Raw genomic sequence first — 26,229 nt, forward strand, 5'->3', positions numbered from 1 at the left:
AGCCAATCATTCCCCACTCCTACTCTTCTTGGCTCTCATCCTGTTCTCACACTTGCTCTGGACGGTTGGAAGGACAATGCCGGAGGATGAGGGGAAAGACAATTAAAGGCAAGGTTAATTACAGAGGCAAGGAAGCCTTTATGACAAGATGCTGGATGTAAATGGACCATAATTACAGCAAAATCCAGGCCTATATATGAAAAGGGGATGCTCTACCTGTCCCATAACAAGTAAGTGCTTTACTTCCTTTTGGTACAGCTAACAGCAATCTGAATCTGGCACTGGGTTAGTTAGGAGGGGGACTGGAAGTACACTAGCTTGTGGTCACCTGAGACTAGTTTGTATCTCTGCCTGGCTTCATGTCTAAGGTGAATGTAATAACTACTGAGCCCTAACTGAGCTAAACTGAGCTACAAAACACACCATTGAAACCAGCTGCAGCTTAAGTAGGTCCCCCTTGTGCCACTGAAATACCCCCGATCCACCGAGGCATGGATACCATAAGACCTCTGATAATGTCCTCAAGTATCAGCTGCCAGGACTTTAGCAGAAGATCCTTGTAAGTACTAGGATAGAGCCTCAAGATGGTGTGATCGAACTGAGATCTGAGGGATGTGGAAGCTGAGTCAACTTCTTGAATTCTTTGTTATGTCAAAACAAACAGGATATACTGTCACCATGAAGACTAGTTCATGGCCTACAATTTTCATGTGGGAGATGTATGTCAAAGTAACATGAATTTTATGACCCAAGGTCTTCAGCAAAACATCACACAGATCGTTATATTGTTCAGTTCTGACACTTGCATGTCCACTTAAAGCAACTGAGGTGGTTGGTGACAGCCAAAAAGAGTACTCTGTGCATTCTGTGGGTGAAAACTATGATGCTCTGTGTGACCTTTATATCACAGCCAGCCTTCTCTTCCTACATATATTTTGAAACCTTGAGCCTCTGTCGTCAGTTCAGCAGTCATCTTTTCTTGTATTCATTTTGGTAGCACTTGTGGAGATGCCCTGACCATGTTTTCAATAATTTTGTCACTGGTCAAAGTCATTCAGAAAATTATGCGTGCATATTTGTTTCTGCTTTAAGAACTGATGATGAACATTTTCAAACTTGTCAAGCATTTTAATGTGCAACGTCATTTTGTTCATCTTGTGAAAACAAATCTTGCAATTATATTGCTTTTCAATTGCTATTATTTCCGAATATTTGCACCATCCACAAACAGGATTTATGTGCTTAAATTGAAGTAAAAAATGTAGCTACTTATTATCGATGCTAGAAGTTAACCAAACCTATAAATGACATATTCATGAAAAAAAAACCTACACAAAAAACTAAAAAGAAAAAACAATTTCCTAATCCAACAAACATTAGTATTTACAAAAAGCTCTCTCTCTCTCTCTCTAACATTTTTTTTCTTTTGCATGATGACTTAACATTTCTACATTTCAATTCATTCTTAATGAAATGCAAGACGAAGCATGACAGCCAACACAAGGACATGTTGAGGTTGTTATCAGAAAGTTGAAAATTAGCTAGCTTCCTAAATCTTCAGAGCACTCAAAGTGTTTAGGTAATATTTCCCATCTTTATAGTGCACTGGTTTTCACAGACTACACTAAAATACTTAATTCAGAACCTTAACTCTTTCCCCTTTGAATGCCTACTAGAGGTAACCCCTATTTCTTTTTTTTTTTAAACTGAGCTGTTTCTGTCATATTTCAGACCTGCTTTCAGAACAAAATGACTGGGTGAGTATCAAAATTTAGTGAGGGTCATCTCTGACTATACAGTTTATTAGGGATACCCTCGGAAAAACGAGGAACTTGTTCCAATAGTTGTCAAACAAGGTCTTTATTGATATACATTGAGGTGTCAAAACTTGTCATTTACGGTGCAGATGAGGTCGTCAAATGTTAGGAAAGAGTTAGGAGTAATATTGAATTCATAGATTGTTTCCAAATGAAACAACTTAGAAAAAGATGTCGGACATAAAAATTTAGTGGTCTACATAAATTAATTTCATGGTCACATGAAATTCTTAAACTCAATTCAAGAAAAGATCCTGGAAAGGAATATATACCTCAAGTGAACTCAGTGAATGAAGGGAGGCTGTGAGGCCACTTCCATCTACACCAGATTAGCACAAAATGATTATTGAATATAAAACTTCCTATAAAATGAGTGAGGAGAAAAAAAACCCTCTCACTCTCAATCATCATCTGAAAGAGGTAATTATCTTGAGGAACCCCCAACTCAATTGCCTTCTTGCCACAGTCAAACAATATGGCGGAGTAACGATTAAAACGCATGCTTTCAGATGAATGGAGCACAGTAAGGTTACAGCTCACATAACCAGAGATCAGTGAAAGCTAATGCCTGTGGAGCAGAATCACATGCAGGGGAAATGGGGCTGCCTGGTAATCTTTAACGCCCGATCAATATGGATGACTGGTCTTAAAGGGTAGTCAATGGCGCTGGCTGGATGTAATGAGGATCAATTGACTAGCTCCAGGAAACAGATGATTGTTTCAATTCCAGACAAATGGCACCCAGAATTACTGTTTAAGGCTAACATGCTCACTCGAGTAAAGCACCCCGCCAACAGAACTGCATAAAACCGAGTTGGCCATGAACCCAGAAATGCTCAGTTTAAAATGCTCAGTTTTTATATGTTTGAATAAAAACAGCACTTTGGATTAGGAAGAGGGATCAGACAAAGTATTTACTCTTTTCACCATACTCCAAACCCAATATTTCCATTACAGAGTAGAACTTCCATCCCCACCACCAAAGATACTTTGGGGGCAATTTTCTTGTAATGTTCATGTTTCTATAAAAACAATAAGACACTTTCCATGAAATCAATTCGGGACATGTTAAAGTGATCAATAACTTATTTCAAGGCTGCTTGTTTGGTGTTGGGAGTTGTGTGGTTCGGTGGGTGAGCGGGCACAGCAGTTATTGGTTTTGAAAGCCAACAACTTCCTCTTTAAAGCCACAATTTAAATATATGTTACCATTAAATCAATGGGGACTTTAGACAGAAGGCTAAAAATGAAGTGGACTGGTCAAAGACAGCAAATACCGAAAAGGGACTGGTGTTCTGCCTCAAACACTTCTGGCCTGTTCAATCAGTGCATTATCCCAACACTCGAACGTTTGGGTACACGCTGACATTTTGTTTGCAAGTAAAGGATTGGATTGTAGAACTAACTAAAACATGTGGACATATGTCTCGAAGGGGTTTGTTAGTACATTTAACCTTTTGTCAGTGGCAGGAATTAAATATCGCCAGGAGGAGCAGTAATGGGTGCACAGTGAGGTTGACAAAGATAAATTCTCCAGAAATTTTTACAGTCATTTAGATCTACAAAGCAAGACATGCTTCACAACCACACACACACACACACACACACACACACACACACACACACACACACACACACTCCTATTAGCTCATGAAATCTGGATCAGTAAATGAAAGAACAGCTACACACACAATCTGGTATTTATTGCCTTCAGAGGGAACAGATGTTCACCAGCATTCAAGGCAGCTCGACTTGACCTTTACATAAAACCAGCCTTAATGTTAAGAGAACTCGGTCACCCGTATGTGGGATATGTGTGTTTGTGTGTGTAGGAACGATCACTGTCATGCCTTATCTGACTCAATTACAGAAAAAAATCAAGTGTCTAATTCATTAAAGAGTCTTTACTCTGACCTCTACTGTCTTTTGTCCTAGAAGAGTGGTCAGTCATGAAAAATGTTTAATTACCTCATGTCAGCGAGGCTTCATTTTCAGCGCTAGCAACTGACTGACTGATCTGTGTAGTTTAATGTTCAAAGTTATACTGAAAGACCAACGTGCACGTGTTTCAGTGAAGCCAGTCCTGGCTGGCAGAGAGTGATTGTAGCTCCAGAGGACATTGCTAATCAGAGATAGGAAGGGTATGTAAATAAGGCAAAGCTTTTAAGCTTTTACGAGAACCAAATGAGAAAACCTCTTTTGAACCAGCACCACATACTGCAACCTATATTGGTACTGTACTTAGTTAAAAATCATTTATTGCTTCTAGATACCTCAGTGGCAGGTATCACAAGGGTGATCTTTACATTTATTCGATATTAATAATCACCACATATATTATTAAAATACTGATTCGGTGCACGAGGAATCTAGCATCTGATCTCAGAATGAGGGTAGGGGGCTGTCTGTCTGTCTGAACAATCCTGCGCGTCCACAGAGTCTCGTTGAACAAAAATGACTCCAGAAGGACACGGTTTACGTCACAACTAAATTTTATGAAACCACTGGCTACTAAATGGCTGTTGTTTTGCTCTCCGCAATTATGGTTACCATTTGATTTATTGACCGTTTACTGTTATGTAAGAAGACCACCCACAAAAGCTAAACCATAAAACAACACAACTCAAAACAACGATTTGGAAAGAAGACTAACACCATTAACATTATTTAGGATAGCAAGTGTAAAATGTGAACTCACAGCACAGTGCTGCATTACCTCATGGCCCTAGAAGGGTCTACTACACTCTCTCACTTCAGTTGACCAGCATCACAATAATTAAACTGATTAAATACAGTCAGATAGGTATGTGATATCAAATGGCACAAAATGTATATAAAAGTGAAGAACTATGATAAGGCTTATGTCCAAAAGCATTTTAAATTAACACTAATTCAAATCAGTCACAAAACAAAACATTAAACGCCCTTCATGCTTAAAACATTTAGCATATGTAGCCTAACCACACTCATAATCATAAAGCACAACGGTTACATTACTTGTGACGAAACTGATTTACAGACTCTTCAGCACTCTGCACCCCTCCATCTAGCTGGCTTGCAAAATGTATAATTTCTCAGTTATACCACTCTTGAAGTACTGTGCTCTAGCCAAAACACACATCAAACATACCGAATATGAATTATAGAGTGCTGTGCCAGCTTGACCCTGAAAACTGAAGGCCAAAGAGGACTCCAGCACTCAGACTGATCCAGCCTCCCATGACAGGTGGATATAAAATGGATGTGAGCTAACTGGTGAGAGTGAGCAGCTGAAGCAAGGGCGTCAAAATTAAATTACCCGGGGGCCACGGACCAGGTTGTATTGCCAAAAACTGTAGTCATGTAGGGTTCCATTATAAAAGAGCTGTCTGTAAAACTAGCTGCTCAATATGACTGTGCAGGGTAAAAATGGATGTTTTTAACTGTGACCACTAAAGCAACTTAAGTTAAGAGTCATCAGCCAGAGAAAAAGTTAGAGAACAGACAATTTGTTGCTTCTCATGCAGCACTCATCCTCAGTCTGGGTAACAAACCCCTCTCCATATACAGAAATGGGGCAGTAATGAATCTTAACACCGAAAACCATATTTTTAATCCAACAAACAAATACCTGTGACTTTTACTGAAAAATGATCAGGGTACAGAGATGGGACAGACATGACAAATTGCCTCCAGATAAATGGAAAGAAGATAAATGTCCAGAATCTCAAGAGATGTTCTTAAAAATAACTAAACTGTGTGTCTGAAATAAAGTTAAAGCAGTCCACTCATTAAAAGTGGCATATATGTGACAAACCTCACCCTTAAGGAATTTTTAACACATGAATGGAACATGCTTTCGCTCATTTTCCTTCTCGCCTCGGCAAGGTAATGTCTAGAACAGTCCAGGGCTGTGCCGCATGTGTGAATGCAGCTCTAGTTTGGAGGCCAATTACACAGCTGGTTGGATAATACCAAGGAACAGGTGAACGGTCGTTGTTTTTGGTCTGTGGACAAATTAGCTGCAAAGATACTGCCTGTATCTGCCTGTGACCACTTGTGGCTAGGACAAGGTGTTGTGAATAAGATTAATTTTAGGAAATGGTACTGGTCTATTGTGAGGGCAGCCAGTGCCCTCTTGGGTAGAAAGGAGCGGGCAGGAGGGGTGCAGGCATGTTGCCCCCGGTGGTGTTCGGATAAACAAACAGAGGCACAGCCACATGTGAGGCTGCCAACTTGCCTGCCAGCAGACTGTCCTCAACAGGGCAGACCTGGCAACCATTATTAAGGCTGACTTTGGCTCTGAGCCACAACTGAAGTACCGAGGTATTTTCACATGCCTGGCATTGTGTGCGAGTGTGCTTAGACATCAGTAAGCATGTGCTGGTCTAGACACTGTGTGGGCACTAAAGAAAGCAGAGCCTGGCTCGTGTCCGTGCGCGTGTGTGTGTGTGAAAGCAAGAGAGTGAGAGCAAGTGAGGCGTTCCGTCCCCATCGGTATTAATCAATATAGTGCCAAGGGCAAGGAAACAGCAGCACGTGTCATGACTCGACTTGCACACATTAAAAGCACCGTCAGACGGGACGACAAAAGGAACAAGAAATATGTTAATGCTCATGTCCAAGGAACACAGACCCCATGCCATCATAGAAAATATGTGCCAAAACTCACTAACTTACATCAGACCCTCTGCATTTATCTGAACCTATTCAAGATGAGTTATAAACTTTCCCTTTAGTGCACGAACTCAATTCCTTCCATCATTCAAATCTTGGCCTCAGGACAAATAATATCAAATTATAATAGGATATGATAACTTTGTAGTCATGTTTATTGCAGCACTCAGCTTTCCAATTTTTATCTACACTCCCAAACAGCTGTGCTGAGTTTTTATTGTCCTTTTCTGTAGCTAAATGTCAAGGGAAGTACAAAAGAAATGCACTGACAGCCCAGACAGCTTCATCTGTCTTCCTAATTGATACAGAGAAGGCATCAAGAGGAGGGGGGAGAGTTTGAGATTGTCACTCACTCTGCTTCCAGACCAAGGGCAAGAGAAAAATACTTCAGTGTGGACACCTTCCTTTAAGTGAGCCGGCACTCTCACAGTGATTTAGTATCTGAAAGATGTTATTGGTTAAAGTCTGAACTAGTTAAAGGTTGTCTTTTTTTCTGTTTGGTTTGTTTCTTCTTGCACAATGTTTGTCTCTTATGTACCAGTGCTCACCTTGTTTAGAGCCTCAAAGTTGCTCTCGGGCCTTGATGAAAACAGGCAGATGCTGCCTGTCTGTGTGCTTGTGTAAGAGCAAGAGCTACTGAGAAAAATAAAGACTCTTACTGCTTTTCTGTTCAGTATCAGACTTTCTAACATGGACCAATGAAAGATATGAGAAGGTATAACTGTCTTCAAACAGACATACTGACCCCCCCCCCCCCCCCCCCCCCCCCAAAAAAAAAACAAAAAACAAAGAAACAAAACAAAAAAACAAAACAAAATCTGTGGGCACTTTAAAATTTTAAATACTTTTTCTCAAAACACAAGGCCCTTCAGTTACTAACCTAAAAAAGAAAGGCGAAATACTATAGAATAAGGACTGTTCTTGCCCACAGGGAGAACTTGGGCCTGAAAAGCAGAGCTGAAGAGTAGCGAGATGACATCATCTTTCACTAATATGAACCTGATTGCTTTCTGTGTCTCGGGTGAGAACATACAGAAAGTTGGCCGGCAAACAATGTTTAACTTATGTGATTAGCTTTAATAACACACACACACACACACACACACACACACACACACACACACACACACACACACACACACACACACACACACACACACACACACACAGTATCTAGATATATGGTCAGTAATCACTGTCCTACTTTATGGAAACATTTAGTCCATTTTATCAGCCAAACTAACAGCAGTTGCTGTAAATGTGCTAAGAGTAAGACTATGAGATGACATAAGCTGCACGCAAAGTAATGCCAGGCGCAGGCCTATCTATTTCAGTAACACTAACTGTTATGACAAGAGACCCCTGTGACTTTGGATTAGCTCATCAAAGCTTATATGATCTGCATCACTTACAAAAGCCACACAATAACCACTTGTACTGTAAAAACCAACTCATGACCTTGTTTAACTTCTTTCATGCCAAGCATATATTTTTCTTTTTCACCAATGTTCAGCTGTCACCTCCAATCATTTCCTATTTCTCAGCTTTTCCAGCTCCACGACAGACTTCACATACCCCATTGGTAAAAGCAGCAACATTTCTTCCCATCTTCGAGGTTATATAAAGAAATACCTAAACGTCTGTCTTTTAACCTAACCAGGCTCTGATACATCATAATTAAAAAGGACAATATGCCAGAGAAGAGAGAGAGGTGGAAGGGAAGACACACAAGAGAAGGCCTGTCCTGTGATGACTTGCTGTTTCTGCTCAGCATTTTGGAGGGGGAACTACAGGTAGGATGATTTACTTCATATTGGATTTGCATTTATTTTGTAGTTCACTCTAGCTCTTGTGAACTCCTGAGAAGAAACTGAAATTAAAGCCACTGTTCTACTGCTGTGTTTGTTGAACCAGGCAAGGGATGAGGTAATTGCTGTTTTGAAATCAGAGAAGACAGATTCAGGTCTACTGAGGACCCACTATGGTTTCAGCAGACAGAAGATGGTGCTTCATGCCCTGCGGAGAGACTCCCTCTGGGCCCAGCAGGACCACTTGCAGGATGTGTATGAAAGAGCTAATGCTGAGGTACTAACTGCCAACAGAAAGAAAGTAGACACCATCTGGAGGAGATAATCAAATTTAATGAGATGGATGCATTACTGTCTAACAAAAGAGTGTCTATTACTGCTGCATCACTGCACACATTTGTTAAATTGCAGTACAGGTGTTGCATGTTTTGAATCCATCCTTGTGCCATGGTTACAAATCTGTAAGTGAACACTTTTTCAATTAATTTCTACCACAGCAAAGTGGACTGGGTGGCAGCAAAAATCTTGGAAGAAGCTCATCAAAAATGGCTACTATTATAATGTGGGCAGAATAATTCTTGTTGCTTTTACATAATTACAGCTTTACTCATCAGATTTGCATACTATGTTGCCTTTTGTAAGCACGGATGATTGTATTGTGGATTCGGTCTTGGTTTCAGAATGGCAACAGGAGAGAGCTTTCTCCCTGTGGTTAACTCTCAGCAAGTCAAGGTAAACTAAAGTTTTACTCTTCATGCCCATTTTGTTTTCCCTCCCCCCCTCTTAGCTCAAACACTTGGTGGAAGCCCACGAGCATTCCTCGAAACAGATGATGAAGCAGCTTCAGGAGGTTACCCTCTCTCATTCTGAGGCTCTGCACAGGCTGGAGGAACAAGAGAAAAGCCACAGGGCTTTGATCCACAAGAGCAACAGCCTTACCACTCTGCTGAAGCAGGACAGAGAGAGGTTTGTGCAGCAAACCCAACACATGTAAATGTATGCCCAAGCAAAGACAACACTGATATTTTATATTTATACTCCCATGCTGGCCTATATTGAGGCTAGGCTTATAAAAATATCCACCAATTCCCTTCAGGAAGGGAATGTTACAGCAAGCTAGGAAAGGCTAAGGGATTAAAGTATTTCAGTACATTGGAATAAGACCTGATGGGACGGACCTGAGCTCTGATGTACACTTGTGAAGGCTTAAATTCTTTTAGTCTATGTTGGTCTGTAAAGCTCTTCATGGCAGAGTGAGTGTCTGCTCCATCTCAGCATTTAAATATACACAAATATGACCTTAAGACAGTACTTAGTAGTTACTCCACTCAGACACAGTCCATTACATTCTGGACTTGGTTAGACTTTGTCGCCAACCTGGCTCAGCTCACTCCCCCTTGTAAACACATAAACATGCACTCACTTGCAATTACATGTAGAGGCTAAATTGGCACTCTCATGTCCCATTCAACAGCACAACACAGTACAGGCTAAAGGTTTCTTCTAAACTAAGGAAATGTGCTGAGGGTTTGTTGGTGGGTAGAAATGTTCCCTTACCAAATAGAGACCGTATTTAGATGTGGCCTACGGGTGAAGCTAGGTCTAACATGAAGGTGGTGACTGGTTCTCCTATGCAATTTAAAGGTCGTTTTGTCGAAGTTCCCGGTTGTCTTGGTTCATGTACTTCCAGCGTCCACTCTGTAATCTAGCTATGTAGAGACTGGACCCGCACTGGGCTTGTAGCCTTGGAAGGAGACTAGTTGTCTGCTTCTGCATGCCAAACTGAAAAAAGGCTTTTACTGATCCACCACAGCCATATATGCAATTAAAGACCAAAAATAGTCATACCAGTAGAGTGATTAACTTCACTAGAATTCTCTCTCTTCAAATACAATGTGGAAAGCTAAAACATATTCACTTAAAGAGTATGTGGTTCATCTTGGCCTAATGATGATTAATACATGAGTACATGGCATGTCTGTGGTGTGTCTGTAGCCCCGTGTGACGCATTTATTCCTGAGTGTTCATAACATACAGGTTCTTTCATCTCTTTGCCCGCTCTCCTTTCTAAATATATAAAACATCATTCTTTATTAAATAATCTAAAGCATAATCCGACTGAACACACACCTACGCTGTCTTAAAAGAATGATCTTAAAAGAAGGAGACCATAAAAGGAGCAATATCTAGCTGCCTCTCCAGTGAGTCCCTCGTGCCCTGGTCAAGTCTCCAAATTCCACTGTCATGGGGAGCAGCTAGTGCTTGTAGTCCTTGTTCTGATCTGCAGCCTCTGTGAGACGGTGGAGCTTGAGCTCATTCATCTGCAGGATCAGACTCTGGAGAAGTAGGCGAATGATGGTGGAGGGCCACGACAACAGTGAAACGGGTCAGCAAGCCAGTTGGCAGGGAATGACGTAATGGAAATTATGAGTCTGAGTCACCAAATGTTCTTGGCCAGGAATTAAAATACCTGGATACACTGTCCAACTAAAGTCTGTGTGGGAAACACTGGTTATTGTCTGGTTCACTTCCTACCCTTGCTTTTAGGCTCTATTTGTCAGTTAAAAGAATACTTAACCGTTTTGATAATCGGTTAAGTGTTTCAGTCTGCTTTTAGGCTAAATGCTAAAATCTACCTTGTAAAATCTTCTGATTTTGTAGCATTTTACAGCATTAAAATTTGCTCTACTCTTAAATCACAGTGGTGAATCACATCGGATAGAGCTAGATATTTGATTTAACACAGATTCTATGCTGGTTCTTGACGCAACCCTGCCATTTATCCAGGCACTAGGAGAACACCAGTTTCAGACTCCCTGAGGATGGGTTTTCTGTCTCTGGCTGGTCTCAAACTAGGGATGTTTAACGTGCTGGGTATCTGTCCAACTGCTGAATTATGTATTCCAAAGGTATAGTTTGTCTAAAGTGCACAGGTTTCTATTGCCCTTCTTTGCATTCCTGACTGCACTTCAGCTTCTTTGAGTTTGGCTTAAATAGGTTTGAGCTGAGTTAAATCTTGCATTTATCCCCTGGGTAAACAACATAAGGCACATGGTGATACGCTTGTCCCTTTCATCTCTTTCCCAGTCCTGTCTTTTTTTTCTTTGCTTCTTGCTTTGCAGATGCCTAAATATTTAAACGAGAATTTCCACTCTTACTTCAAATCCTCTTCAACTATCTTTCAATCTCACTCTGTTTCTTCTCAAAGTATATGCTCCAGGCCAAGAAAGCCACACGGCCTGGCTAAAAATCGGCACCCCTCACTCCTCCCCCCCCCCTCTCCCTCGTTTCCCTGGAAAAGTGGCTCCACCAGGTGCCATATGCTCAACAGATGACTTGTTTTAGCCATAATTTAATACAGAAGATTCAACACACATCGTATCACCACTTTGCGCAACAGTATGTGTCAAAGGATGATTACATCTTCACGTCACTATGCCATTGCAGCAATCTGGCTGTTCCAACCTCAGCTATCAGAACATGCTTTAAGACTGTGCGTATTTTCTATGGTTTATTACTAGGCTGACAGCATCTCAGCATTAACCGGACACACATGTTCAACATACAAGGGACATCAATGCTCTCATCTGTCCATTTCACTTCAGAATCACAAACTCTCCATAGACTTTACCCAAAACCCACAAAGCACTCTTAGAGCTATCATGTTTTCACTTTACAACTGATGTGGCTTTCTCATCAATACATCATCAGTGAGCACTACAGATGCAGGAAAGGAATGCACATGATCTAAAAAGGATTATTTAAAACAGCCCTATGAGGCTGTACACTTTAGTCCTTTGGGTTAAATTCTCAAGTTAGCTAAAATACTTTCATCCTAACATGTTCATTTCATATGCTCAAAGGGACAATGCATACATATAACTGTTCCATGTTCATCACCTTAGATTAGGGTGTTAACTTTTATTGTTTGCCAATTAGCACTACAACCCCCCCCCCCCCCCGGATATTTCTTTTCCTGTGTTGAAATGCCAAATGAGGAGGAGACTAACCAGACGGGAGAGCTGGACAGCCTAACTCTGTAAAGTCAAATTAGCATATCAACAAGAATTAACGTCAACCTGAGTATCTGGTACAGTTTTGTTTTTCTTCCTTCATTCTTTGTTTTTCTAATCATTTAGTCCATTTTAGCATCATAATGACATCCGTTACCAAGTGAAAACTGTGGCCTCGGGTTTAAAGACGCTGATGTGTTTTGCAGCTGCAGCACACTCAGCTGCAAACTGTTTAAGTGAGTACTGGGAGTTCTCCTGGGATGGTGGCTCTTTATCACCTGCCCGATGCCTTCCTTCCTCGCAGCTTCTATGCCTTCAAATCTGGCTACAAAATTTACAAAAAGTAATAGAGGCAAGATCAAGTCTAGGCCAAAGTTCAACACACACAATAAAAAGGTCCAAATTATTGCCAAGAAAGTAAACACGTCTTTCAGTTCAAGGGTTGAGGCAATGTATAGCCAGGAGAGGCAACCCCTGGTTTTCTCTGTGGAAAGCCCTGCAGAAACCCTTGGGGAATCTGCATTGTTAGTCTACATACCACATGTAGAGTTATTTAGTAAACTCAAGACTCCTCAGTGCAACAAAAACCGCAGGAGGGTAAAACGTTGGTCTGCTGCACTATAGCCTAGATGAAACCAGCATTCAGCCTAAAACTGAGGCTCAACTATCAGTCTCAACCCCTTTTTCAGGACTCTGGCAGAGAAAATAAAAGGCAGGCAGGAAGGGTGATATCCATGTAATTGGCACACACTGTCCAGTCCCTTTTCTTAAACAGCTTGACTCCAGACGGTGAAACTGTGATCCCATTAGCACTAGCATCAGAGCAGAGCCTTGATGCCCAGGCAAAACAATGCATCTTAGCTGGTTAATCCAGCATCAGCCTCATGTGTAAAATGTCTGTAGACAAAAGGAGTTGTTTGATAAATTACTATTAAACACAACTGGAAAGGAACTGAATAGGCTCTTCTGTTTTTAATTTTATTAATTTAACACTGGCTAAAATGTAATTGCACTGGCTGCCAACTCAACACAAAGACTTGAAGTTTTCACAAAGAGAAGAAGAGGAATATTTGTATTTCACATTTGCTTTCAAGCCAAGTTTTTCAGGTCATAATGAAAACTCTTTAACTAATGAGGTATTGTATTACATGGTTAATAAACAAAACATTTTCAGAACTTCATATCACATACATGCAACAGATGTGCTGTTGCAAATGAGACCCGCGGCAATCCTTGTACAACGTTTTATAGTTGTACGAAGAACTGTATTCCTGTATTACCTGAATCACTAGAGAACCAAGAGAAACACAATAAACACGGCTGTGCCAAAGCAGAAACCCGCAGATGTTCTGTTCGTCCCTCACTAAAACGCATTCGCCATCTGCCTGCTCAGCCAATGAAGTGTCAGAAGATGTTCATAAATTATCAGGATCTGGCAGTGAATCAACTCAGAGAAGAAGCACTGCCCCGATCACAAGCTGTTGGGCCCATTTATTAGCTATAGTGAGCAGATGAGGTCAGTTTAGTTATACTTTCAATTTTATTAAACATTCAGATAAATGAAGGGAAGAAAGCCAAGACCGACTGACTAAGCAGCTGCTTTTCTTTCTGTACTTTCAATGTGCCATTTATATGAGCGCTCTTAGAAAAAAGAAGGATTTGTCAAATGTGACAGCCTTAAAAAAGAAGAAAAAGAAAATTATACCTCTGCATGAAAATAGGAGCTAAGAAAACAGAGGAGAGTGCTACACTCGGATAAGAGACATATTACATATCGGCATTTCTTGTGTGTGTGTGTGTGTGTGCTCTTTTAACCCCCAAATATGAGTTTTCAAGAACTGGATGAAATGCCAAATCCTCCTCTATGTAAAAGAGGACCTCATGAACTCTGATATGGGAGTTGGTATGTGCATAGATATTCAAAGGAATGAAGAGGATCTCTCTCACACAAGAGAAATATCTCAAATCTCTCTTTCCTGGCAAAATAATTATAAAGGTCATGGCAAAAAGCAAGTTTGAATCTTATAGTATTTAGTATATAATACAGTATAAGTATATAATTAAGATAGTGTCACTGTCTTCCATGGAGGTAGAAGTAGTTGAAATGGTTTTACTGATAAAAATGCAAAACACAAGCAATGCAACTTGGCCTGGCTTTTGATCATTTCAATATTACTTTGATCAAAAGTTAAAAAGGTTCTTTTAAGTGTTGTAATTTCCAAAGCATATCAAAGCATAAAAGGCCACTTTTGATAGTGAACATATTCTAAGATGGCAAAGGTACTTTAAATAGCCAATAATAAATCATCATACGTGCCTAGACTTTTATCAACCAAATCCTGTGACTCCACTTTGGGTATATTCCCAGTTGGGCAAGATCTGTTTTCCACTAAGGGGCTTCAAATAAGGTGTGAAGTTTTAAAACTTGGAAAACTGACTTTCAACTTTAACTTTCTGCATTTTGGTTATCAGATTAAACCAAAAATTCCAAATGAAAATAAAGGAAAATAACTGTAAATCTCAGACCCAGAAATAAAGCAAAAAACAACAAGGCTGTGTGTGTCTTAGGTGGCTACTTCGTGGAATTTTTTTAAATTATTGTTGTAAATTGTGTTGCGTTAATTACCCAGTGGCACAGTACATTTTATAATGACCACTGCAGACCAAAAACATCTGATGACTCATGAACTACCCGTGCTTAGCTGCTGCCATTTTATCAGCTACATTTCATTAAAACAGAGCCTGAGACAAGAGGTCTATTAATCCTGCACTAAAAAGAAGAAGAAAAAAGTTACAATTTATGCAATTAAGGGCAAGCTAAATATTATAAATGCCACTCGGTGTTTTAATAAAACATGATAATCTTCTTCAACAATAAGTAATCACCATTACAAACCAAAAACAATTAGAAATGAAATGTTATCAACCACAGCTATCTATGCCTTTAGAACAGGCAGCCACAGTTGCCATGAAGCAATTAAAGGATTAAAGCAAATACCAACCAGGCACAGAATACAGCCTTACATCACCAAGTTATGCAACTTGTAGAGTCTGTTATGAAGAGGAGGTTGTGTCTCTAAATGGAAGACATTCACATGTTAAACTATGACACAAATGATGTGGGATGGATTTTCTGCTGACAGAAACAGCTTAAATATTTTTTGTGCATTGCACACAAATTGCTTGTGCGATTTCTTGTTTCTATACCTGACCAGTGTCTAAGTAGTTTTAGTGGGGTTTAATTTGGCATGCTTCATATAAAAAAGCTTGTGAACATAAATGTCTAAAAAGCGAAGTTTAAGTGCACCTTTTTGCCTGTTTTCTAAATTCTTGTGAGACTGCGACATGTCTCATGAGGGAAAAGGCCTCTTTTATTTGAGGCCTACATGAGTTTGCTCGACAGAGGGGAAAAAAGAAAGTACCACCACAGGTTTATTTAGCAGTGAAAAACATTGCAAATAAATGGAGCAAAATCTATATTTTTTGATTTTGTTTAGCACAATCATTTAAAAAGCTTAAACATTAACACCTATTTATTATCTTTTTCATTCCTGTGACAGATGAGACTAACTGCAAGAATAAAGGAGCATAATCACGCTATACTGAGCACGCAGTTCACGACTTGAGTAATCAAAAAGAAGACATAGATAAAGTGAAAGTTGATGATGGCATGAGAGGGAAAAAAAGATTGGCATTTTCATAACTAGAAGCAAAAATGTAGAAAGAGAAAATAACTCACAAAAGAGAGAATGTGGTGAGGAGAGAGAAAGAGAGGAAAAAAGAGGGACATATGGATGCAATTGAGGGCCGATGAACTGATGATGTCATCTCCCAGTCAGGTTATCGGGCCCCAGGCAAAGCTGCTACAACTCACAAAACATGTTTTTTCTTCTTGAAGTATATTCAAACTCCAAGCACACAACATATAAACTGGTCTGCATGCTTCTGGGACACGCCAAGGCAGGTTAAGCATTTATGTAGCATGGTTATGGTTAAATGTTCGGTTAAACTAATCCTGCAAACTGAGGGTGTTATCCTTGCAGATTGAATGGTGATTGAAGATTTTTCTTTGCGTGCGCACACACACACACTCCTTCCCATTAGCCTCTTTGGCATTGCTACACAATGACCTCATCTGCAGTGGGCTGAACTCCAGAAAAAAAGACACACACACAAACACACATGTTCTCACACACACACACAGAAGTAGAGCCTGTACAGTCCCATATAAGGACTTGCTGATGATGTAATGGGCGCCACTGAGTGCGAGAGAGTCTCAGTGTGCAGAGCACTTCTCATAATGTTTGGTTTTCCGGATGGAACGTCCACATCACTGGGATCTCTGGGAAAGGGAGAGGTAAAAGAGTGGAGGCAATTTATTCTTTGAGGATTTTTTTTTCCAAAAAGAAAAAAAAAGGACACGGGCCAGCTGAACTGCACAGGTAGGAACGAAAAAAATTTTGTTCTACAGCGAAAAGATGCAGACATGCATTTAGAAACGTTTCCCAATTTAAAACCCGATTTACAACTGCAAGATAAGCTGATAAGGATAACGTAACTGTTGGCTAATTCTACACAGATTAAACAAAGAGATTGCTTTGCAACAGAGCTGTTCAAAAGGTATCCAAGGTGTTGATTTAGATGTAGAAATTTATTTTGAAGATTTGAAGATTTTGCTTTTTGCAATTTTCTGCATTTAAAAGGAATCAACACATCACTCAAAGTCAAGAGAAACAATATAACAACTCATCAGTGAATGATCTTATTAAAAACAGAAATACTTAACAGCGAGTTCATAACCACCCATTTGTTCCACTTACAACTATTTAAACTCACTCAAACCACACTCCAAGATTAAAGTTGTAAGAGAAACATCTTAATTAACAGCGCGCTTGATTCTTTTCACAAACACAATGTTCAGTCTCGTATTTGAGATTTAACATTAGTAGCCTAATATTTTAAAAAATTAAACAAAAAAACTCATTAGTTTAAAGTCAATATAGAGGATCTGGAATTATACACAAGTAGAGCTAAATGTCTGGACTACACTGTCACTGTTTTTAATGTGTGCTTGTTTTAAAAGATTCTGCTATGTGAACTGTGGATATACCTCTAGAGTGCAAAATAGCATGACACAAAAAGTCCAAACTCTCCTATTCCGAACAGTAAAAATACACCGGTGACAGATCACATTAGAGCATATGTCTCATGCACTAAGATGACAAAATACACAGTATAAATTAATGCTTGTACAGAACTCGTGGGCATCTGGGGGAATGTGAGGAGTGACAGCACTTGGTAAAAGTAGCCAATCTGTAATTACTTTAAGAACAGAGGGGAATTCCTGACTCTCTTAGCTTAAAATGGGGTTTACATTTGAGGTGCACAGAAGGAGGGTGATTGGATGCAGCATTGAGGGTACTCAAGGGTAAAGAAATTTCTTAATTAACAAATACTCCCTGCCAAGGGACCATCTGCCATGTGAGTCAAAACATCCAACAGAATGGCTGTTGCTTTGAAAGAAACACACAAACATAAAGAAATATACACACATGTCCTCATGTTGTACATTTCACAGGAATACACAGATGTGCAAAAAAAAAGCCTCCTTTGCTTCTGGGGGGAACTGAGTGGGCAACAAACTGTTATTCAGATTCTTCTGAAAAACAAAATAAATGTTTATGCTGGAAATACACAACTTAGGACATTTTGTGAGTTCAAGAGGTTAGCTGTAAACAAAAAAAGTGCCCTTTGGGGGCTGAAATGAGTCAGTTACACAATAAAACTTGGCCGCATTACTCTGTTTGACAATACATTTCAATTCTTTTCTTCTGCAGACTCAAGCTGTTGCTTATAAAGGAAAGAGAGTACCAGGAAATTAAAGAGAAGAAACATGAAAGACAAGCATCCATTCTAAAAAAGGAGCTGACCGAGCTGAAGGCTTTTGCACTGCTGGTTGTAAAGGAGCAAGAGAGACTGAGCAAGCTGCTGGAGGAGCAGAAACGCTGCACCAAAGAACTGACGGCTATCACTGACCATATCAAGCAGAGGCTTAGTGCTCCTAGACGAAGAGCAAAGGTGGGGGAGGAACTGAAATCTCTGCATATCGAGGTTGAGCGCCACAATCAAGTTTCCCTCTTCCACAAAAGCCAGAACAACATGACAGCCCTAAGCCTCCTGTCAGAGGTCGAGGTACTGAGGAGAAGGGTGGTGCAAATGGAGGGAAAAGACGAAGAGCTGATACGCATGGCAGAGCAATGTCGAGACCTGGACAGCAGACTAGCAAAGGAGACCAGTAACTGCCGTAGCCTGAAAGCTGAAGTGGATAAACTCAACAGCAGAATTAGTGAACTGGACAGGATGGAGGAGGCTTTAGGCAAAAGCAAACAGGACTGCAGCATCCTAAAAAACAGCTTGGAGCAAGAGAGACAGGGCAGCAAAATGCTTTCTGATGAACTTGACACTTTAAGGCTAAAGGTAAGAGATCTAGAGGCCGTTGAGAGCCAACTGGAGAAGAGTGAAATGGTCGTCAGACAGGATCTTGGCAAGCTCAGGTCACTTACTGTAGCTTTGGTGGAGGACAGAAAAACTATGGCTGAGAGGCTCCGACAGGCTGAGGAAAAACTACATAGGAAAGAGGGCAAAAGAAACGAGCATGGCAATTTGGCCACAATGACAGAAAAGCTGAGAGAGGACAGGCTGCAGGCACTGAGGTCTCAAGTGGACTTGGAAGAAACAATAAAGAGCATAGCAAAGGAAAAAGATGATCTCCTGGACAGTCTGAACAAAGAGGAGGAAAGAAACAGAGAACTACAGAATAAGGTAACCATAATGAAGAAGAAGTTACAGGTCTTGGAGAACAGGAAAGAAAAAGAAGACAAATACTCATACACCTCTATTCCAAATAACACTGCCTATTACTGCCAAACTGAGGACAACAAAGTTAAAGAACTGACCCGTGAGTTAGAAAAGCTGCAAAAGAGACTCCAGGATAAGGAAGTGCTGGAGGGAGAACTGATGAAACTGGAAGAGGACTTTGAGTGTCTTGAAAAGAGGCTCCATGAGGAAAAGACGAGGACCCAAGCTCTAACAGAGGAGCTGGAAGTGACAAAGAGAGAGCTTTTAAGGTACGAGCAGGCAGAGAAGCAGGAGGTCAACCAGGAGCACCTTCTCCTTTGCCGCCTTCAGAAGGAGCAGGTTAAATCTAGACTCTTAACCAGAGAAGTAGACAGCCTGAAAGAAAAACTCCAGAAGCTGATGGGAACAGAAGAATCCATCTGCAGGATGCAAGTGGATCAATCCACACTGCAAAGAAAACTAAACCAGCAAGAAGCCAAGAACAAAGAGCTGGCCAGAGAGATGAAGGAACTTACTGGTGAGCTAGACAGATACAAACAAATCAATAGTGTGAAACCCAGTGCCAGCAAACACACTGCAGTCCATGATCAGACCACCAGAGAGGTACAAACTGAACCTGCACAGAGCCTGCTTCCTGACTATCGGAGGCACAGCAAGAAACTAGATGAACAAAATGGTGACACAGACCCAAACCATAATGTAGAGATCATCAACAAAAGGAGCTCTCCTGTCAACAGCCTTAACAGCTTAAACAGTTCAAATAACAACCTAAGCCAGGACAGCAGCCACTCAGGGACAGAAATGCACACAACAATTAATGGAGAAGTTATGATGTTAACACACACACCAGGTCAGCCACTGCACATCAAAGTAACACCGCATCATGTCCTCAACACAGCAATGCTGGAGATCAGTAGCCCAACTGGAGAGACAGCGTCATCATACACCAGCACAGCCCTAATCCCGACGAGTGGAGCTTCACCTAAGCAGAGAATTACCATCATCCAGAACCCTAAGACCCCCACTTCCAACCCTGACCGTGCCATCTCCCCCCTTGACGGAGCGAACATGTCTCGGATGTTGAGCCCAAATTCCTCACGCTCTGTCACACCCGACCACAACAGCTCTCCTATTCAGATCGTAACTGTCAGGAGTTGCTCTCCGGAGCCAGCAGAGGTTACAGATCAGACCATTTTCTGCAAGACACCTGAACAGCAGAACGGCTGGCACCATTCGAGGTCCAGTACCCCTGACTCAAGTCCCAGTATCATCACAACAGAGGACAGTAAGATCCACATCCATCTGGGGAGCCCATATTTCCAGCCCCGACATGGTATGACCCACAATTTCCCACAGCCCATTGGGCCATACTATGTTCGACATGAACAAAGAACTCAAGTACTCACTAACGGCTGTCATGTAAAAGGTGTTGGAAAGATTACAAGTAGCATCACTATATCCCCTGCTAGCCTGCCAGGATCATAATCCTTAAATGTTACAATAAGCAGCCTTTGTATTTAGGTGAAATACAAATATATAATATGTATTTTGCAAAAAATATGTCCTTAGTCATCATTTTAAACTCTACACAACCAAAATAATTCTGCAAATGCAAAAGTATTTTGATGTATTTGAATGTTTCGTCATGTTTGTTTAATGAGAGCCTTTGTAAAGCTTACTTTATTTGATTACTGTCTCAAGATTTATTGACTTTAACAAGGTATGTCAAGTGCCTGTCTAAGACATAAGTGAGATGTCAGTGTTTCAATAACATTCCTTTTTTTCCCTTGTTCATTAAAAATTATCTTGTTTTCTATGTATTCATACTGAATACTTCTCAGAGGAACTGGGTCGCTTGCCAGTTTAAATGCAAAACAGCTGGATTTGGGAAAAAGTGAGTGCAAAACAGTGCTTTGATGTTTGATGAATTACTGGAAGAAAAAAAAGCTTTATATGTTTGCTGAGCTGGGTTCAACTCAAAAACCTTGTTCCCCCCTAATGCAAGGAAACTTGGAACACTTGGTGATGGAGGAGGTGTCCAGGTTTAATTGTGAATTGACCACTAATTTACTTATTTAGTAAATATTATGAACTGTAATTGTTATTATTAGCATTTAACTAATTTCAAAGTGACAAGTGATCCAATTAAATCATTTAAAAAGGTTTAATAGATACATTTCCACTGCTTTCCTGTGCTGTGAAAACAAGCAAGACCCCCCAATGTATTCAGCATGTGCCTTCTCCTGCCACACAAATATCCCAATTTATAGATTAATGAGGCATTGTGTCACCATACTGATGTGCTTACGTTATGATTCTACAGCCTGTATGACGTAGACAAAAGTAGTTTTGGTTCTCAAAGTTTCACTTAAGTGATAAATTCAGCTAAACAATAATTCTGTTGTTTTCAAGACACCTATTTAAGATTCAGATGAAGAATGCTAAAAAAAAAATAGCAAGTGTACTGTTGAAAAAAGTAATGGAAAATTAAATCTGTTATGAAAGAAAAATATGCACAGGAATAAGGAATTATTGTTTATCTTGGAGAAAATACAGTTTACTGCCTTAGTTTCCGAAATAGCACAGATAATCCTCACACATTAGGCACAGTGATAACTTCTGCAAAAGCTCAATAAGGCTGGAAAAACACACAAGTTAAACAACAGCAATCAATTTATTATTTTTAATTAGGTCAGACGATTCCTTTAAATAAGCTCGCATCAACCCTGAAACCATAACAGCAGCCTTTGCTGTTTTAAGTGAACACAACCCTTATTAGATATTTTTAAGTGCAACATGACAAAATGAACAGTTACACAGTGTGGCAGAAATAAATAGCCTAAGACACTTCAGCAAATGAAATCTAGTTACCAAGTCATGATGAGCTGTGCCATCTAAATAGGAAACTAGCTGACAACACTGGGGGATACCATTACATGTCCTGGGGGGAGAGACGCTGGCAGCAAGCCTACAAATAGTGTGTATCTAACAACAGTTGCAGAGAAATATTAATGTGCAACTTGACAGGGGCTCTCGTAAGAATCTTTATTATTGGTTTGAGAATTTGGCCACGAGACACATCATCACAAAAAAGAAAGAAAAGAAATATAGAAAAAAGCAGGAAAAAGTTGCACTGCTTCTTGCAAATTGCTGCTTTATTCTTAAGACTTCAAAGTCAATCCCATCCTCCGTCTAACAGACTTCAACTCTGCTTTACAGCCCTGTCAATTTTCTGTCAGCCTTGCAGCCATTTCTGTCAAGCAGCTCTGTGATATGAACGCACGGAAGGACGGTTATGCCAGGGGCAAACCTACAAAAAGAAAGCGCTGCACAAATCTCTGGACATAAAAACACACATGGGTTTACATAAGTAATAGCATGAAAGGTTGGAGATTATCACCTGTGCAGATAATACATTCTGATGAAGCGTTTCAAGGTGATCACAGCTCATTGCCCAGGACACATGGAGAACAGGCAACTTGTAGAACCCTTCTCACTGCCTGGTCATGACTTTCATCATGAACAAATACCAACTTTTATGAAAGAATGCAGATTTTACAGAAGTGGCCAATCAGCCCCAAGAGGAAACTGTAGTAAACAAATAGGTAAACTCTAATAAATTAATATACAAGTAAAATATATGTATTATATAAGTAATAGATCAACTAATCAATTAAAGTCTGCGCTGATCTGTAAACACATAGATGTTTAGTATTTTAAAGCAACGTTAACACCTGTATAATATTAAAGAGCGGTATATTGCATTATATAAATAACGTAATAAGGATCAGAAATTGAACTGAGTATGGCTCAATTCAATATATTTTACTGACACATGCACTAACACCTGGCATATTGTGTTTTGTTTCTGCGTGCATGTGCGGAGACAACAAATGCAGAAAACGTGAATGAACATATTTAGCTTAAAAATTGCTAATGACTCGAAAATACAGCATCATGCTCACATTCCAATATGATCGCTACACAATCAGGTCATTCGTCCTAAAACAGCACGACTGCCCTCTTTTGGTATGCAGAGTGCATGAAGCTGTTCCAGAAGTAGCCGCAGGGAACTTCCTGTGTTGATATGTGGCAAGAAACGTGGGTACATCCCACTGAATGCTTAAACCTATGTGTGTAAGACAGTTAGGTTTTAAGTTGAAAGAAAGCGAAGGGCACGATAGGGGACATTAGAGCAACTTTACCGGTCCTATAAGCTCGTTTTCTGCAGTGACCCGCACATAAAAAAAACACGTGTTAATATACCCCCTGCTCATAATTACTACTGCGACCAAGGCGGATAATAACTAACCAAACGTAAGTCACGTTTAGCACTGCTTTGTCTTTTCACTTGCCGCTAAAGTGTACTTTAGGTTAATGTTGCACGAATGTACCCAGAGGTTAACAGTAACTCAGACTGCTGCGATTGTTGCTAGCTAGCGTTAGCTTACGCTTAGCCGACAATTTCTGCAACAGCTCCAAGCTACCGTTGTGTTTCCTTAGAATACACCAGGACCTCCAATACAACAAGAGAAGTCAAATGTACAGGGTTAACCCAAATACCTGATTTGTACTCGTGTTGCCACCACTCGTCACCCAAGTCGTCACCCATTTTCTTTAGCTAATACTCCGTCTAATCCAAATATACCGCTAAGGAGCAAGCTAGGGTTGCGTTCACAGTCAGTAGGATTTTTAAATGTAACAAACTGATACAATACTGACAAAAATACTAGCTGACACACTTTATACTGTAGGCATACATGTGTATTGATTACACATACAGATTCAATAATTATACATTTTTCGAAGTTACAGTTGTTTGCACATTGTTTTTGCTTGGTGGAACGCCCATTGAAATGTTACAGTATTTCAAATTATGCTAAATGTTTTTGTCTCATCACAAGATTACTAAGTGGCTCATTGTTAAATAATCTCTGGGACTCTTAAATAAAGGTGGGTAATATACGACAACCAGGTAAACAAAACAAAACTGGTCTCTACTTGTGTACACATGGACAGTGAAGGGGCCTCGGCCTCAGGATCCCTAACTATCAGAGAGCGCATAAAAATAATGTGTCTGGGAGCCACCCGGTGCAGTGACAGTTAATGCATTAAGCAAGTTGCTATTGCTTTTTTAATGAACAAGTGAGATTTAATAATAAAATTACTGTAATTCACTGTAGTACTATAATAACTGGCCAAAAAAGATAGATATAAATATGAAATAAAAATGAGATCAAGTTAAAAAGGAGTAAAAAGTAAGACTGTGCAAGCAAGTAGTGCAAATTGCATTAATAAGTTATATGTACACTATAAATCTGAGAAACAGCTGCAAGAAGAAATCAGTGCAGTATTTTCTGATTAAACACTGCAACATTTTTTGGCACTTTAGATACATCACACAGAATCATGAGGGACACATGTGACTGGCCTCAAATTTATTCTTCAGCACAAATAAAAACAACTCAAAATTTGCAGCAATGCAAAAACATAAAGCATCTTATCAGCTACAAGAAGGGGTTATAGCAACAGATAGTGTTGATGAGCAGCTGAGACAGCCTTGCCACAGGACAGTGGGAAGTTCTTCAAGATGCTTTGAGCAACCTACCTGGCAGGCGCCTTAAAAACAATGCACAACGCCCATCATTTAGGTGATTTATGTTTTTTTCTGTGCGGGCAGTGGGTCATCTGCCCCTTGAGCATCCTCCTCTGTCAAACCAACACTCTCTTCGTCCTCCTTTGCTGCATCCAGACATCTTCTCTGTGATCTTCCTCTTTTCCTGTGAGCAATAAAAACAAAAAAATATATATTTTTAAATTTCCCAGATGCTGACTTTCTTATCTGGGTGATAATAATAATCTATTTATCAACTAATTAATAGTAAATATTTGCTTAAGCACTTAGCAAAAGGTCCAAAATAAAAAACAAATTCTTTCTTGCACATCAAACACTCATGCCTCAATCGGCATACATTTGTCCTTTGCTCTTCAGTCATCAAAAACAGCTTTTCTTTTTAGGGCTGTTATCCTTTCAGTAGGTAGTACTTTACTATTTCGAGATGACGAATGTTTTGTTGGATGGGAGAACAATAAAGATGACAAATAGGTTTGCGAAATAAATTTTACAAATGACGAATGCAATTACAGGATAAACCCTCATTATTAATCACACAGTGACATTTCTCTTGAGGACGAGAGCGCTGTCTTACTGTTCTTTTACTTTGTGTACATTACAAAACACGTCTTTACATCCTCTGTCATTATTGTTTGGAGGAGGAAGAGTTTCAGCACAGAGAAGAAGTGAAAGGAAAAAGGAGGAGGATGCGTTTGGAATAGTGCCCTCGTTCCTGCAGCTGTAGTGGAGAGGAGGGACAGCTCCTCTGGGAGTAATTGCATGCTTTTTTGTTTTTCTGTCAGAATAACACATTTCTGGCTGGTATAGGGTATAGGATGTTTGATTAAAGCTTTACTGCAAAAAAAAAAGAACAGACTGATTACTGTGGAAATTATGGAGGGTTTAGAATGGCTGTGCTGTGTAACCCTCAAATGGGGGGAGAAAAACAAATAAAGACAGAGAAAGGAAGGATGCAGTGAACACATTGTGCTAATGTCTGCCAACTTTCAGGCAGGACAATAGGCTCTAAATGGCAGCTATGTATGTAATTAAGAATCATTCCTGTAAAACACAGGGCTCGTCCTCATTTGTCATTCTTTCTGTTCACTGTTTGGCTGCGTTTTCAAGGGAAACAATGCTGTAAAAAAAAAAAAAACACACACACACACACACACAATCCAATCTTTTCTAGGCCATTGGGGAACCTGTATGACTTTAAAAAAATTCCTGTGTTAATCAGCCAACTTGTCTGAGATGAGATGCATTTTAAAAGGGAAAATTCACGACGTTGAAGAACTTAAAAGTGGAGCTTTCTTTTTTCTTTTTTGCACGAGTCATTTCGAATGCAAGAGCGCTCATGCATTCGAAATGACTCTGAGGACGTTGTTTGAATAAACACAGTTGAAATGTTTTTAATAAAATATAGATAGGTATATTTTATCCAAATTTAGCTAGACTTTGTT

General features: G+C 40.0%; 2 protein-coding genes across 3 annotated transcripts in view; one reads left to right on the plus strand and one right to left on the minus strand.

Moving 5' to 3' along the window:
* cmss1 (cms1 ribosomal small subunit homolog) overlaps positions 1-23,833 on the minus strand; it is a 28,833-nt gene extending 5,000 nt beyond the window's left edge. Inside the window, exon 1 of the mRNA XM_006788211.3 lies at positions 23,716-23,833. Coding sequence (XP_006788274.2) covers positions 23,716-23,764 — 49 coding nt within the window. The 5' untranslated portion in view covers positions 23,765-23,833. The remainder of the gene's footprint in view (positions 1-23,715) is intronic.
* On the plus strand, positions 90-20,987 carry LOC102778877 (filamin A-interacting protein 1-like). Of its 2 annotated transcripts, XM_087830089.1 has the most exons (5): positions 90-230; positions 8,134-8,266; positions 8,388-8,558; positions 9,069-9,247; positions 18,132-20,987. In XM_087830089.1, the coding sequence occupies exons 2-5, from the start codon at positions 8,165-8,167 to the stop codon at positions 20,635-20,637; spliced, it is 2,958 nt and encodes a 985-aa protein (XP_087686215.1). In that variant the 5' UTR covers positions 90-230; positions 8,134-8,164; the 3' UTR covers positions 20,638-20,987. The 2 variants fall into 2 exon arrangements, with proteins under 2 accessions (XP_087686215.1, XP_087686214.1); XM_087830088.1 differs by lacking the exons at positions 90-230; positions 8,134-8,266; positions 8,388-8,558; positions 9,069-9,247 and adding an exon at positions 16,612-16,736 and having other exon boundaries at positions 18,132-20,981.
* Positions 23,834-26,229: the final 2,396 nt, after the last annotated feature.

Source organism: Neolamprologus brichardi, chromosome 16, assembly GCF_056152115.1.
Source record: "Neolamprologus brichardi isolate AB-2024 chromosome 16, ASM5615211v1, whole genome shotgun sequence".
Taxonomy (NCBI): Eukaryota; Metazoa; Chordata; class Actinopteri; order Cichliformes; family Cichlidae; genus Neolamprologus; species Neolamprologus brichardi.